Raw genomic sequence first — 15,400 nt, forward strand, 5'->3', positions numbered from 1 at the left:
ACTATTTTTTTGTTGTTGTTCTGTGTTTTTTCTAAACAGGGCGTTTTGTGTCCCTGTGTAAATTTGTGATTAAAGTATTTTTGTAAAAATAAAAAAAAAATCTCCGAGTAGATCATTGATGATGTTGTTTCATGTATAGTTTTCTGCTTCTCTATGCGATTGGATGCAATGTTACATATTAAAATGCATTTGCTTATTTACTTTGTCCATGCATAAAATGTGACAGACGTGTTCTTTCATCTCCCTCTTTGCCACATTCAAGCAACTGTAGTTGCTTAACTGCAACCATATATCATAAAACAGCTCCAAACAGTTTCATCACCTTTTCTGTGTTTTTGTGCACATTTAGTCAATATTATGACCAAAACGTTCTTCTCTTCACGTCTGCATTTTGTGCATTATTCTGAATGGAAAGTTACGATCGTGAACAGATAATCTATGTTGGTCTAGTACTTTTTAATTTCTACGGAAGCCTGATGCTGCCAACCCAGACACAAGTTAGAAACATCTTGCTGTACCGTATAGTCATTATATTTATTGTGCGGGGTGGTACTAATATAATGGTACACCTTATCATTACCTAGGAGGGGTAAGTTTAGTGTAGAGCTCCAGGTTCATCTCAACTCGACGGTTCCTGAGGCAAAGGTGACAGAACTGGTCGCTACCCGCTCCTGTGCTCGATTTGGACGCTAAAGCCTGAAGGTAAAAGTGAGCTACTTGTGATTAATGTTAGTGTATCTTAAATAAGTCGATTTGGTAGGCACGAACAAACAAGCTTGTTTGGACTTTAAACTTTGCCATGCTCGGGTGGAGGGAAACGCATGGAAAGCTAGCATAGTTAGCAAACATTAGCAACCCTGAAGTTTCAATAAGGAAATCACCTCAGTGCTTTTGGTTTCTGTTAAGGACGTTCCCCTGTCACGTTTTTGAGTAATAACGCATTTAATCTTCCACAATGTTCAATTCGTCAATAATACGAGCTAACCAGCGTGGTCGCGATTAATGTCACGTGACATCCATATACATTGACGCCAGTATTTAGCATATACCGTCATGAACCGGTTCCATCTTGTAAAAGTATGGCAGGTTGTACAGATGCTCAGAGAAGAGGAGCAGCCTGTTTTAAACCCTTGTCAGACCTGCAGCCAGCCTTTAAAATTCACCTAGGCCATCTGGAGTCAAGTAATAATCCAGGTTATGTTCCTTTACAGGTAATAATCCAGGTTATGAACATTTAAAGGTACTAATCCAGGTTCTGTTCATTTACGGTTACTAATCCAGGTTATCTTCATTTATAGGTAATATTCCTGGTTTTGTTCATGTACAGGTAAAAATTCAGGTTGTCTTCATTTACAAGTAATAATCCAGGTTATCTTCATTTACAGGTAATAATCCAGGTTATGTTCACTTACAGGTAATAATCCAGGTTATGTTTATTTACAGGTAATAACCCAGGTTATGTTCATTTACAGGTAGTAACCCAGGTTATGTTCATTTACAGGTACTAATCCAGGTTATATTCATTTACAGGTAATATTCCTGGTTTTGTTCATGTACAGGTAATAATCCAGGTTATGTTCATTTACACATAATAATCCAGGTTATGTTCATTTACAGGTAATAATCCAGGTTATGTTCACTTACAGGTAATAATCCAGGTTATGTTCATTTACACATAATAATCCAGGTTATGTTCACTTACAGGTAATAATCCAGGTTATGTTCATTTACAGGTACTAACCCAGGTTATGTTCATTTACAGGTAATATTCAAGGTTATGTTCACCTACAGGTAATTATCCAGGTTTTTTCAATTTACAGGTACTAATCCAGGTTATGTTCACTTAAAGGTCCTAATCTAGGTTATGTTCATTTACAGGTACTAATCAAGGTTATATTCTCCCACAGGTAATTATCCAGGTTATGCTCATAACCCTAACCTTAATGCAGAGGCGATCTTTAAATCCACAAGTGTCAACTGGACAATGTCTGAACTCTCAGGCTCCTGACTATTGTTTGTTACTCCTTCAAGCCTCTATTAATCTACATAGGCTATGTTCAACCCATAATAAGCCTCCACCGAACCATTGTTCAAGAATGGGACAGTTGCAGTGGAGACTATTAGGGACTATTATTCCCCTATTAGGGGAAGTTAAATTTGCCAAAAAAAAGCCACATTTCATTATAAAAGCTACCTAAAATGACATCCAGAAGGTATGTTTGTGTAATAGGGATGCACTAAATCCTCCTGGCTGTGCTCAGTCATGCTGGGTACAAAATGGGAACTATTTTTGATTTGTCACATTACTGTTCAGCCCTCAAAATGCTCACCAGTTCCACCTCTTTATTTACAGGGTTTAATCTGGTTACTCGTTTTGGTGCCACCGCAGGGAATGTCCAGGTGGACATCCTGATCCAGAGGATTTACCCCCAGACACCAGCAACGGAAACACAGGAGAAGACTCTCTGACACAGATGGCCACACCTGAACATTCTTACAACCTGCTGGTTGATGAGGCAAATAATCAGGTACGGTAATTCAAGTATGGCTCATCTGAGTGTTTTTTAGCTCTGACTGCTTCTATGCTGAGTGACATTGAAAAGTGTTTTTAATGCACGAAGAGGCACCCTAAGCACTTTGACATTTAAAAACAAGTCAGGATTTAAGTAAATGATTGTAACTAGTATTAATATTGATAATAATCAGACATGATAAGTCTCTCCACTCTGGTGCCTGCTGTAATTGAAGCAGCAGAATTGTTAAGGCCCTCTTCTGTCCCCTGCAGACTACCGTATATTAGTTTTTAATTGTGTTGCTTTATTGTGTGTTGGCTTCATTTATGCTGGTGGTTGGAATCCCACTTCAGCTAAAAGGGCAAACTAAAGCAGTAATGCCAGAAAATGCACTTATGAAACATGAAGACAGGAAGGATTTTGCTCAGGTCCAGGACTCGGATGAGTTACCAGACCGCCCCCCTCCCTGTGGGATGTCATCCACCAAATGCATCCTGTCTGATGAAGTGACCCCAAAGACTGAAGGTTTACTCATTTATTGAGTCTTGATGAGTTAAGTTTGGAAGGGTTGTTGAGACCTGACAGCCCTGTTTTTATTCTTGCTTTTACTCCAGGTTGGGCAATGGAGTGGCACAAACATCAAATGGCCGCGATCAGCAGTGAGACATTTGACAGCCTCCTGAAGACAAGTCCTGAATACTCTGGTTGTAGAAGCAACATGGCCACCTTTGTCATAACAAGAAGTGAGCCATCAGAAAACTATTCTTTTTTTCTCTCTGACTGACTGAAGATATTTCTATGAAGTTAACAAAATCTCTCCAGGTGATTTAATTTTCTATTTATAGAAGTTTTGGATGCAAAGGGCCGTCCCTGTGAGCGCTACCAGCTGGTGGCGCTCGGAACGGGAAATTCAAGCAGTGGCGAATGGCTTCGCTTCAACGGGAGGATGGTACATGACTGCCACGCCATTGTCATCGCCAGACGAGCTCTTCTTAGGTAAATAATGTCTTTTTGGTTAGTTATAGGCTAACCAAAAACATTATTGTGGTCTGATCTGCTCAGATCTTTACTTCAGAGCGTTCTGGACATTGTTTTCAGATGAGCTGTGGTGAAGTCCTGTCTGCGGTATCTGTAGAATCAGGATCTGTTTGTGACTCATTAGAGTTGCTGCAATTGGTCTGTTTGATGGTGCTTCTGCTGCTCTGAAAGTGCTGATGTGGTTCAGGCCAAAGGTTGCGTTGTCTGGCTTGTGTTCAGGTTTCTGTACAAACAGCTTTTGCTGTTCTTTGATGCTGACCCAAAGGCCAAGGAGATGTGTATTTTTGAGAGCAGTGCAGACAGCCACCAGCTCCAGCTCAAATCCAACATCCGCCTGCATCTCTACGCTAACAGGTGTCCTGAAGGAGCAGCCAAATATCTCTCTTAAGTACCCCAGTCTGGGATTTCTTTTGCATTTGAGAGATTTCATATCTGTATTTGTACTGTGGGCATTATTTATAGTTTTGTGTTGAGGAACATTTTGGAGCCTTGAGGACATCATGTCAACTTCTACTTGCTAAACTCCAGATATTTGCGGGCCACTGTCAGAATGATATCTAAAGAATGAATGTTTGTGCAGCCCGCCTGCGATGAACACGTGGACCCCCATGAAGCTACATTGTCATGCCAAGAGTCTGCTGCTCCCAGTGGCCTATCTGGATCCCAGTATCTGGGCTGCCAGAGTCTGTTGCATGTCTGCAAGTGACAAGTTGTGCCTCTGGACTGTGGCTGGGGTTCAGGGTGCATTACTGAGCCATTTCCTCCAGCCTCTCTACATCACTAGCATGGTAATAGGTAAGAACTCTTAAAACAGTGAAATAAGTGAGTAACAGCAGCAGAGTTGCTCACTTGTGTTGGCTTTAATTTAGGCAACCAGACAAACAGTGACGGGGAGGTCTGTGATATCAGCAAGAAGCAACTGGATGATTCCTTGCTTGAGCTTCTGCCCCCACCATTCAAGAAACAGGATATCTTATTTCTGCACTGCAACTATGTGGATCTGACCGACGAGGCCCTCCGACACAGCCATCTCAGCATCAACTGGTGCCTCGGAGACAAAGATATTGAAGTACTGGATGGTACCACGGGCTTCATTGTTGAGGGGTAAGATCCAGGTGCATTTTGTATCTGTCTCTTCCTCTGAAGTGATTTTAAAGACATAACAAATTGTTGCAGAAATGTGAGACAAGCATGTTGTTCCAACAGTCTGAATTCAGAGCAGTTTGACACTCAGATCGGATGTTTGGTCACTCAGACATGACACCGTTTACATCGTTTATGCTCCAAAACAAAAATTACGGTACTGCTTTAGTCTAATTGTAACTGGACAACGGATGTGTACATGATCGCGTTGGTCCAACTGATATCAGTGCTGTGTATCCGACTAAGACACCCAGATAATGTGATGGTTTCACTTTCTCCAGCATGTTTACACCTTAATCAGAGCTAAACCAGACAACATCTGCACAACCTCCACGCTGGCCCCTGAACCTGGACCAAAAACCTCCAAGAATACAGCACTCTTGTCCTCCTCCTAACATCACCATGAGGGACAGCAAGCATCTTATCTGCACAATCAGTAGCGTGTACGTTACGTGTCAGAGGAAAAAACTTTTACGATTCTCCCTCTTCCTGTTGTTAGAAATATCGGTCTGTTGTTTATAATGTGATGTAAAAGAGGAACCAGAAAGAGGCAATATTAACCTGCTATGAAAACACACCTCGCCACCTGGTGTTGAAGAGGAGGAGGACATCTTCCTGTCAGCTTTCCAAACGAACGAATTTCGACCAGTCAAATTTTGAGCCTAGCTGGAATAATCTGGAGTGTGTTGGAGCAGAGATTATATCCCATAATAGATTTGAGTTGCTGCTTGGTACCTCCGAGAATTCAACCATTGTACCATGTTTTGATCCTAACATGGTCCGATAGTTGTTGGTAGTAAAGATGGAACAACCTGCTGGTGAAACAGCAACTATACATCCGACGTGTGATAATGACAATGTACGTACCACGTAGTCCTACCTGAGTTATTGTGTTAGTCTTAAACAGCCTTAACGTGCAAATAAGAAAGCATCAGTTCACCCGTGTGCAACATTTACTAGAAATTAAGCACCATTGCACATTCATGTGCCCTAGTTCTCCGTCTCTGAGTGGCCCCGGATCCTCCAGCAGACTTTGTAAGAGGGCCCTCTACAGTTATTTCTTCCAGGTTGCACAGCAGAAGTATCTGCTGAAGCTGCCCACCTACTACAGTGTAAAGGTGGGCGCTACACTGATTACAAGTGCCAAACCATGGTTCCTCTCTTTAATGATGTCTTTGCTCACAGGTAGTAGCCTCCGTCTACCAGACAGTCAAAGATCTGGTGAAGCAACAGTTTCTGAACAACCATGAAGGACCCTGGAACTCAAAGAACCTGGTGGATTGCTTCAGTACTGGATGAGCTTGCAAAAGTTTTCCTGGATACTGTGTGAGGGAGTGTGTGATGGAGACACCTGTCTCTAGCCTGTGGGGGTTCTGAGTTCAGATCAGCTCCATCATTGGCGTCAGTGGAGTTGTGTGTTTGTTTGAACCTTCTGGCTGAACTTTTGTTCTTGTCCTCAACTTCAGATCAAATCAAGGTGTTCTTTCCCTGCAGAGGGTCTTCTGCAACAGCAGCAAATATGTTGTTTTGGGACTTTTTGTCGGTGGTTGTTGAGTTTATTTTAAATAAAGACCCTGTTCCCGCATGTAGGATATTTCCCCACGTTTCCTTATTGTACTGCTGAATTTCAAAAGTCTTTATTGGAACAGCAATGATGAAGTTAGATTAGCATCAGACCATCAAAGTCAAGCTCAGATGAGGGTAAAGAAGAAACACACTGACACTCAAGTCATTTTTAAATGAGATTGTTTTCCCATACAATGTGTGCTATCATGGTTCATTGTCACCATGGCTCCATTCAGCAGTTGCTAGGCAACCAAGTCCTCCTTGGAGCCGATGCAACTACTCACATCCTCATAATTGCAGGCTCTCTTTCAATATTTAGCAGAAACAAAGGAATTGCATGGCAAGATAATGTAATGAAACCCACCCAATAAAAGAACCTTTATTTTGCCAACATGAGGAGTCTATCTCGGGCATATATTTCTATATGGAGCATCCTTACATTCCTAAAGCTTTTAATGGGTGATTTTCACATCATCCTGTGTTATTTTGTGGTTTATCTTTGTTCTTTCTGACCAAGCAAGTGGTTCCTTCAGCCCAGTGTGGGGTTAATCTGCCCCCTGAGGAGGCAGAGCTCCCCTATCCGAGGATCTACTTTGAGAAGGAGGAAAATCCAAAAATTGCAGCAGAGACTGCAAGATAATTCAACATCTGTCTACATCTTGAGGTGTGAAATCTGCTTTTTTGGGGGTCAAATGTAAATTGAGCTGTCGGACTGTGAAGGAAACCTTTAAAAAATATTAATTATGGCCTTTTAGTTGGCTTTAAACTAGCTTAATTACAACTGCTTTGGTGTGATTATTTAATGCACCTGTGCATGTTAACGTATGCAGTGACCTTTACTGTGATTCTGGAAGGTGGAGGTTTTTAATGTCTGACTAAATCTGTGATCGTTTCATATTAACGACTGTCAGCCAGTGGATTCCAACCTTTCATGTGCTACAATAGTTGAAGGATTTAATAATGATTAAGAGACTAAAGGCTGCTTAAATGATTTAATTTGAATGTAAACTTAGAAATGTACCTTTCACCACTTCCTGTGGCTACAGACATCGCGTAATATGGTTTTATATTAATTATTATTATTTCAAAAGGTTCTGCCAGGTTTGAGATTTCTCCCCCAGAATGGGTCTCTTATACGCCACGTCTTTCTGGGTGGAGTCAGAGGACGTGGACGTGGTGTCTGTGGAGCTGGACTGGACCGAGGGCAAGGAAGCCCTGGGAGGATTGGACCTGGGTTTGGCCAAACCCCCCACTGATGCTGAGTTGCTCCACTCTAAACATGAAACACAGCAGATTGAAAACACTGATTACCAAGGTAAATAAAATGATGGATCGTACCAGAATACTCATCCAGGCGGAACCGTCCACAGCAGAGGTTGATTCTCCACTGTTTCCTCACACTCTCCTTCATCAGGCAGTGGAAGATAAAGATGAAAAATCCTGGAATATGAAGACATGGATCAACCTTGGACCATCACCTCTACTTTTCTTTTGGCTAATGAAGTGATACAAGCCTTCCCCCATTAAATAAGCACTGTAACACACTCCCTGGATACACACAAGTTACCGAGAGACAGAAATACAGCAAGTAAAGCTTGAACGTTAATGCACATTCTAACAAGTCAAGTTTAAATACAACAGTTGCAGCAGCAAACTGAGAGATGCACAAAGAGGCTTTAATTCAAAACGATCTTATTTCACACATAAATGGAGCCGTCCAACATCATTATCTGACCTTGAAGACTGTTGAGCCCAGAGAAAAGGTACAGCATAAATATTCTGGCTGGTCCCCAGGTGAAGAAGCCCACACTCCAGGTTAGTCCCAGTAACAAGGTGAGGCTGGCGACACCCTTCAGGTTGTGTATCAGCCCCTGGCGGCTCCCAGCTGGACTGTTGACTTTCATGTGACGGATTTGGATTAGAACCACCACAAATATCTGAAAAGCCCAGGAGGTGATGACAGTTAGTACACTCACATGCCGCCCCTCTCATGTGGCAACTTTTTAGGATAATGGTCAAACGCATTACCGCAATGTTGAAGAGAAAGACCAGCACGGCGTAGGCGACCACGGAGACGTAAAACATCACATTGTTGTGGATAAAACAGCTGAGAGGTGGAGGGAGGGAATGCGGGTGAAGATGATGGTGGACAGCTGCTGATGTACACCTCCTCCTCATACTTTCCTCCAGGAAGATGAAAATAATATTTTGAGGAGCACTCACAAGGTGTCGGAGTTGTCCAGCAGCTGTAGGTCAGACTGTTGATCGAAGTAGAAGTTTCTGCCGTAGGCGTTGTGGTTGATGAGGAACACCAGGCCACAGATGAGCAGAGGAACACCTGGAAGGTCAGCACACGGTACAGTCTGACTGTTATTTTGATGCAAAGGTCAGCCAGTAGAACGAGACTCACCCCAACCCAGAACACAGAATTTGAGGATGTACGAGGGCACGTAGACGTTAAAGACTTTTACAAGCGCGAAATACATGTGAATGGCTTCCAGTCCCATCCAGGTGAATGATGCCAGCTGGAAGTAGTGAAGCAGGGAGGCGGCAGCCACACAGAGACCATGTAACCCCCAGGAGGAGAGCCAGGAGTTGAGCAGAAACAGCAGGTTGAGGCCCAATAGTGCCAAGGACAGGTTGATGAGGATCTGAGAGGGGTAGTCTCGCCGGAGCTTTCTGAGATGGAGAAAAGGTCAAAACACAGAAGTCGCTCAAGACACAAGACTTTGGTGTAAAGCTCACATTTTAAATGTGGTTACATTGTCACCAACAGGTGCTTCTGCAGTTATTAATGAGGTCTCAGACTGAGACGTATAATGTGCCAGAAAAGGTAGAAATGAAAAACAACTCTGGTCTGTGTCTCACTCGAATGCTGTGTAAGTGAGAATTGTGATTCCCAAGAACAAAGAGGAGACTCCACAACCCAGATAGGTGATAATGGTCAGGATCTGCTCATTATCCCAGTCCACCGGAGTCCTAGAGACATCCTGGAGACACAAAGGCACACTTGTGAGTCTGTTCTTCCAACGGTTTTTGTTGCTAGACGGTTCTGAGTTCTTATCAAAACAAGAGAGTTGAGAGGGTTTTAAACCTGCTGTTAAACGTGTATACTTTAAATCTCCAACTTTCAGGGTGTATTTGACTTAAAAAGCTACATTTTTCTGCGTGTTGTATGAAACAAACAGGGAATCACATGACTTGAGCTGTCATCAATCTTAAGAACAGAACGACTTCTTTTGGTCATTGGTCTTTGAGCTCCCCCTGCTGGCATTCTGCCTGTCACTGATACCGGAAAAATATTAAGGGTGTACCAGGAGGACTCCGAAGTGCGTCAGATGGTTGCACAGACACGTTGTGTAGTCAGAGGTGCTGTTGTGCTTCCTGCAGCCGTAATCGTCCCAGCCGCCCTGTCCATCTATACCAAGACATCACAATTTATTCAAATTTAGAACCAAACTAAATTAAATAACTCGGTAAGTCGGTAAATCTGGACTCACTGTTTTTATTGTAGTTCCAGTAAACACACTCAACAGAGTTCTGAAGCTTTAGCAAAGAGGAAAAATGTTTTTGACCAAACTTATTCGGTATAATTATAGAAGTGTGAGCTAGTTTTTGAGGAAATAGCAGCTCCTACTGTATTGGGTGTTAGATGATAGAGGGTGATTTTGACATCTTCTTTCAGGTTTTGGATGGGAGTGGTGGCATTGGTCACGCTGGCTGCAACCACAAAGGTGTTGAGGACTCGTCCCTCCTCACTGCCCTGCAAACAGGATGGTTGCTCAGGTGTTAATGCAGTAGATCGCTCAGTGCTGACAACAAAACTACCAAAGCTGCACCCTGAAGAGCAGGGGGATGCCAAAGAACTGGAACATGATCCTCGGTGGGGTCGGTGTGCTGCTGTTCTGTGGGAAGTTGTGCTGCAAGCCAGATGGAAGGGAGATGAAGGCCACGGTACCATTGAATGGTTCCTGATTTATGAAGATCTACAGAAGTGAAAGTGTGTAATTGAACATGAACATGAGATCAGAGCAGCGTGAGCTCATAATCTAAAATGTTACAGGATCCGACGTGTTATGAAATTTGGACTGCTAAATTCAACGCTACACCTGATCCTGCTGCCTGCACTAAGAAGCTTTGTCTTTGCTGTACCTTTGGCTTCGTGCCTGCCCGGTCAGACGAAACTCCAAACGTTAGACTGCTGAACTGGCCTGGATGGATGTCCACCACTGAGATTGCGATGGACGGTGCTGCCAGGTTGCTGAAGCTGTCGGTGCCCACCATCTTGCCTCCAATGGCCTCTGTGATGTTCAGGATCCTGCAGAGGAGGATGAGAAGTTGAGGGGGAGGAGCTTAAACGTTTGTCTCCTTGAATTTTCATGCTCACATGTTGGTGAAGGGCAGCAGGTCGCTGTCAGATTCCAGTATGTCTGAGATGATGTCAATCAGAGCCTGAGCCAGGGTGGTCGTCACCACGCTGATGTTCACAACATCCTTCAGCTTGTTAAGAACCGTCAGCAGATCGTTGTAGCTGAGCGTGGACTGGTTTCTAAGCAAACTCTCCATCATCTCCACCACTTCATGTGCGTTCTCTGAAAATGAGAGGATATCGATCCACGCTCAGCTATCAGACTTAAGGGCTGGTTGTGAGTTCTAAAAAAACACGACAGACCAGGAGTAACTTGGATGTGGTCCAGATCAGGGATGGTTTCCACCAGGATCGGACACTGATCCAGGTCTGGCTTCACCCAGTATGTAGTGATCGACAGTTTGCTGGTGGTGAACGGGGAGAAGGGTTAAAAATCTAGCTTTTCTGTAGCAGATTTTTGAGCCAAGAACCTTGACTTCCTGGAGTAGCACCCACCAGTGTCGAGTAGCATAGCAGTGAGGGTCTTTTGGGCAAGGCAGGATTGCATGTTTTCCTGCAGCTGTGAGGGGCCAGTTAAACAAGCCTTTCCTTGTATTCATTGATTCTGGAGAGCAGGTCACTAAAACTGCACCAGAGCAACGATCTTGAAGTCTTTTATGGAAATACAAGTCTGAAAATCGATGCCCATTCTGACTCACACATGCGTCGTATGTGAATGTCATCAGTTGCTATGGAAATGGATCCATTGTTGAAGGGCACCAGCAGCAGCTCTTTGATCTGCTGCTCCGTTTCCCGGATGTCTGTCGCCGTTGTGACCAGGACCTGGAAGAGGCAGCTCACTCTGTGGACAGTTGGGTTTGAGGTGGTAGATTTCTCTAAAGGTTGGTTTGCATGATTGAAATTGGTTTGCATGATTAAAATTAGGAGACCCTACCGTGAAACTTCAGAATGCATCACCTGGAACAGAATAAATTGAAATAAGCACCAAATAAACCCTTTTGATGGCAGTACAAGAGATTTTTCTCTACAGCAAGCGTGGAGTCTTATTATAAATGTCGTCACACCTGCCCTGCATACAAATGAGCTTAGTTTAAATTGGTTTTGTGGGAGCGAGTGGAGGTGTTGACGAGGGGCCACCTGCTAGTGCTGAGGCTTCTGCTAATCGCGCTTTACATTGTTGATGAATTTGCTGATATTCCTCCATTTATTTGACGATGCGGTCCATAAAATAGCACTAAATGTTACAATGACTGACTCAAGTCTTTAAAGGGCCTTTGTTCAGTCCCTATCTTATTAACCAGCTTTTAACCAGATCTTCTGACTCTACAGTTTTAAGGACAAATGGGACTTTTATGGTATTAAAATGTTAGTTTTCTCACAGCATGAAGGGTCCGGAGGTCAGGCAGCAGGTCAGGATGGTTTCTAGAAGTGAGATCAGGTTAGAGTCAGATTAGTGGATCTCTGTTTCAGCGAGTCTCATTCACCTTTGGTGGACACCTTTGGCGAGGGTGGATGAGCTGCAGGCTCAGCAGTAGCATCGTGTCATTGGGGAGACTGGAGTTGATCTGCAGGGAGTCAGGGATCAGAGTGCGGATATTTAAACGTGAGGAACTTCTGTCTGTCTCACCCAGGAGAAAAGGGTCTGTTCTGTGTCGCACTCTCCCGTCATGGAAACGTTCATCTGCACCTGAAAATACACATCTGCAGACCCGTTCAGCATATTTATCAGTAAACATCGGGTGGTGACGGGCAAGCGTTAGTATCAGGACTGACCAGACATATTTGCAGCGTTTGTTATGAAAGTAGTGGATGCTGTCACACCAGTGGTGACGGCGGTGGGCACAGATGTTAAGATGTTAGATGTGCTGGTCACTGGAGAAGCCTCTGTCACACCAACAGATGTGCTGGTGGCAGCAGGGAAACTTTCTACAGGCAGAAATTCACCTGATTAAGTCTTCGTCTCTGGTCTGATAGTGATGCCTGCAGACATCTTACCGACAGCTGTGGTGCGGATGCTGCTCTCATCAGGCAGCAGCTGTTGCCGACCATCAGGAGGATTGTAGGGTCTCTGCAAGAGCTCCTGCAACCGCTTCTGCATGTCTGCTACGTCCCAGTCGGGTTTGGCGATCAAATAAATCAGGCAGTCAAACCTAAAGGAGACGTTATTTCACCCATCACTCAGAAAGTGTCCACAGTTTGTCCACTGTCAGGAAGCTTCAGGTTTCCTTCACACCTGATTTGTTTGCAAATTTCTTCTTATGTATTCTAATGTAAATTCTCTGGTTTTCTGCTACAGTTGGATTATGTATCATGTAGAAAATTGGACTGGCAAAAAATGTACCTTTTTAAACCAGGAGTCCACCATAGCTGAAGAACAAATGGCAAAAATACATGAAAATCATTATGTCACAGCAGCAGCAGATGAAGGTGTGCAGCTTTAACTTGCCTGGACAGGTTGAACCAGGCTCCCTGCTGCTCCGGCTCTCCTGGGATCAGACAAGCTACAATTGTTTGCACATGCAAAATCACACTGGGATATGAACTTAGAGAACAGACAGAGCCTTATCAGTACTTATACCTCATCACTTCAGACACAGTCTCGCCATGCACATAGACACCGGCAGGAAGGATGTCGCCAAGCTGCAGGAACAACAAACAGCAGTTGGAGCCACTGACTGCTTATGAACTCATCGCCACGGAGCAGGTGCCCAAGCTGTTGCGGATTGTGGCGCACCATTGGATTTGTGTGCATTTGGTTTTTTACCCATTGTTTGAGTAGCTCTGTGGCACTGCTGAGGTCAGTGGTCTCCTCTTTGGAAGGAATGATGGCAAAGATGAGCTTGACTTCATAAAGGGACCATTCTGGCAATCAAAGACAACAGATGTTATAATAAACCCCTAATTCTGGATCTGCTATCTTACAGATCCATGAGCTTAATGAGCCGCATCATAACAAGATTGATCTCACAACGGCTTCTATATTTGCTTTACTGCCACGGGAGCCAGAAAAGAAGCAAACGGTCAACATTTGCTCTGAACTGAAGGCAATAAAGGCCACATGTGTCCGGCCAAGCGAGTCACTCAACTCAAAGATAATGAAGATATTTAATCTTTGCTCACCGCAGCGCAGCCTTGGATCCCAGTTCGACGGGCAGGCCCCGGCATCCCAGTTCCCCGTCCACCACATCACCAGGTCTCCCTCTGTACATTCCAGTGATGTCACTTCCTGCTTGCTCCTCTCCCGCTTCCAAAGTCGAAAGAGGGATAATTTTCCCAGCATGCCAGAAACTGGATCGATCTGTATGTTGCCATCAAGCAGCTGGTGTTTGGCGCCCAGAGTCAGCGTACCGTTGGGAGCTAGTTTGCAGCTCGTGGTTGAAGGAGGGGAAGAGACATTTACAGAGCGAGCTGGGAGAGATTCAGCGAATGTAGAATTAAAGGTTTGATTGAACTGATCACACTGGGTTGCATATTGTCTGGCCAACCTTCTCTGATGTCTTCTGGGATGCCATCGATATATAAATTGGGCTTTTGTGTTGTGTGTGTCCAGGTCAGACATATCATGTACCATCTGGAACTATCCAGCACAATCGGCCGGGTGCTCCACTCTTTCCCAAACAGCCACACCAGTAACAAGCCATCTCTCCCTCCAAACCCCAGTTCAGTGTACTGGACCTCCGGGTGGCGGTACATGAAGACAGTCCACGGAACCACACCCTGGACCTGTACACATGTGAGGACGTCCATCAGTCAAAGGTAAAGCATCAATGATATAATTTTCATACCTCCAGGTTCAAGTAGAAGCAGATGGTGAACTCCTGCAGGGGGGGGATGCCCACCTGACGCTTTAGTTTCCAGTGGTTGCACCTTGAGTCAAAGGAAGCCGCCTGACCCCAGAGACTGAGCGAAGAATCTGAGAGAAGACAGACAGTTCGTACAGCTCGGTGGGTGAGATGTACAGATGGAATCAAGGCCGTTTTTATAATCAGTTAGTGGAGATAGAGGCTGAAACGCAGACACAATTAAGAGAACAGATGCTGCTGGAGCTGCTGGTGCTGGGTGGAAGTGCATCATCTCATCATGTTTACTGTGTTTGTTCTAGATAGTCCTGACTGATTTATGAGCAGCACCAAGGTTTCCCACACTGCTGTGGTCTCAGAGCTCAAAAGAAAATATACCAAAAGGGTAGAAAAGGCTTTTTCCACATCTATAATAATAATAATAATGGAGTTTATTCAGAATATCAAACATTTTCCTACCTGATGCAACACTGCTCAGCAAAGACAATGTGATAAAAACACACCCTTTCAGAAGAAAAATCATCTTCTATCTGAAAGAGAAACTGCCTTTTTAGTGTGTTTAGCAAGCAAATTACCTTAAAAAATGACAATATTCTGTAACATCAGCCTTTGCTCATATTTACTGAATGAAATGTTCAAAGAAACTTTGAAAAGGGTTTGTTTTAGTTCCTTACCTGTAAGAATAAAGAAATCCTCAGGACAGCTCAATCAGACCTCTACAGGTGAACCCTTTTACCAGACTCAGATGCACAGAAGAAATGTGTCTGTGAACAGAGGCGGCGCTGAACAGCATGACGCTGCTGTGATTGGATCACTTAATTAGGTAGGTGTGTGTGTGTGTGCGTGTTGGGGGAGTAAATATCACTTTACATACGAGTCATTTAAAAAGTAATTAAGGCAAACAGGCCTTCTGTAAACACACAGGAAGATGCATATAGAAGGAGAACTTCACTTCCTGTTTCTGCCAAACA

At 43.9% G+C, this 15,400-nt stretch overlaps 3 protein-coding genes across 3 annotated transcripts; 1 reads left to right on the forward strand and 2 right to left on the reverse strand.

Moving 5' to 3' along the window:
- The first annotated feature begins 651 nt into the window (after positions 1-651).
- adad2 (adenosine deaminase domain containing 2) lies at positions 652-6,645 on the forward strand. Its single transcript, XM_029848036.1, has 12 exons — positions 652-702; positions 1,386-1,414; positions 1,502-1,530; positions 2,390-2,528; positions 2,867-3,038; positions 3,128-3,256; positions 3,359-3,509; positions 3,771-3,905; positions 4,132-4,346; positions 4,421-4,655; positions 5,689-5,812; positions 5,880-6,645. The coding sequence occupies exons 4-12, from the start codon at positions 2,475-2,477 to the stop codon at positions 5,991-5,993; spliced, it is 1,329 nt and encodes a 442-aa protein (XP_029703896.1). The 5' UTR covers positions 652-702; positions 1,386-1,414; positions 1,502-1,530; positions 2,390-2,474; the 3' UTR covers positions 5,994-6,645.
- A 271-nt stretch (positions 6,646-6,916) lies between these two features.
- On the reverse strand, positions 6,917-12,993 carry adgrg4b (adhesion G protein-coupled receptor G4b). Its single transcript, XM_029848033.1, has 23 exons — positions 12,971-12,993; positions 12,625-12,779; positions 12,403-12,555; positions 12,257-12,330; positions 12,127-12,194; positions 12,009-12,051; positions 11,564-11,586; positions 11,328-11,470; positions 11,125-11,254; positions 10,933-11,033; positions 10,648-10,852; positions 10,413-10,578; positions 10,100-10,246; positions 9,898-10,023; positions 9,761-9,806; positions 9,575-9,678; positions 9,129-9,250; positions 8,671-8,939; positions 8,484-8,598; positions 8,289-8,367; positions 7,996-8,197; positions 7,599-7,700; positions 6,917-7,533 (listed from the first exon to the last, which is right to left on the reverse strand). Exons 2-23 carry the CDS (start codon positions 12,725-12,727, stop codon positions 7,340-7,342), a joined length of 2,715 nt encoding a protein of 904 aa, XP_029703893.1. The 5' UTR covers positions 12,728-12,779; positions 12,971-12,993; the 3' UTR covers positions 6,917-7,339.
- Positions 12,966-15,345, reverse strand: LOC115252599 (adhesion G-protein coupled receptor G4-like). The gene is made up of 8 exons (XM_029848035.1): positions 15,104-15,345; positions 14,889-14,959; positions 14,415-14,542; positions 14,115-14,352; positions 13,750-14,037; positions 13,394-13,491; positions 13,208-13,269; positions 12,966-13,115 (listed from the first exon to the last, which is right to left on the reverse strand). The coding sequence occupies exons 2-8, from the start codon at positions 14,950-14,952 to the stop codon at positions 13,067-13,069; spliced, it is 927 nt and encodes a 308-aa protein (XP_029703895.1). The 5' UTR covers positions 14,953-14,959; positions 15,104-15,345; the 3' UTR covers positions 12,966-13,066.
- Positions 15,346-15,400: the final 55 nt, after the last annotated feature.

This window comes from Takifugu rubripes, chromosome 15 (assembly GCF_901000725.2).
Source record: "Takifugu rubripes chromosome 15, fTakRub1.2, whole genome shotgun sequence".
Lineage (NCBI taxonomy): Eukaryota > Metazoa > Chordata > Actinopteri > Tetraodontiformes > Tetraodontidae > Takifugu > Takifugu rubripes.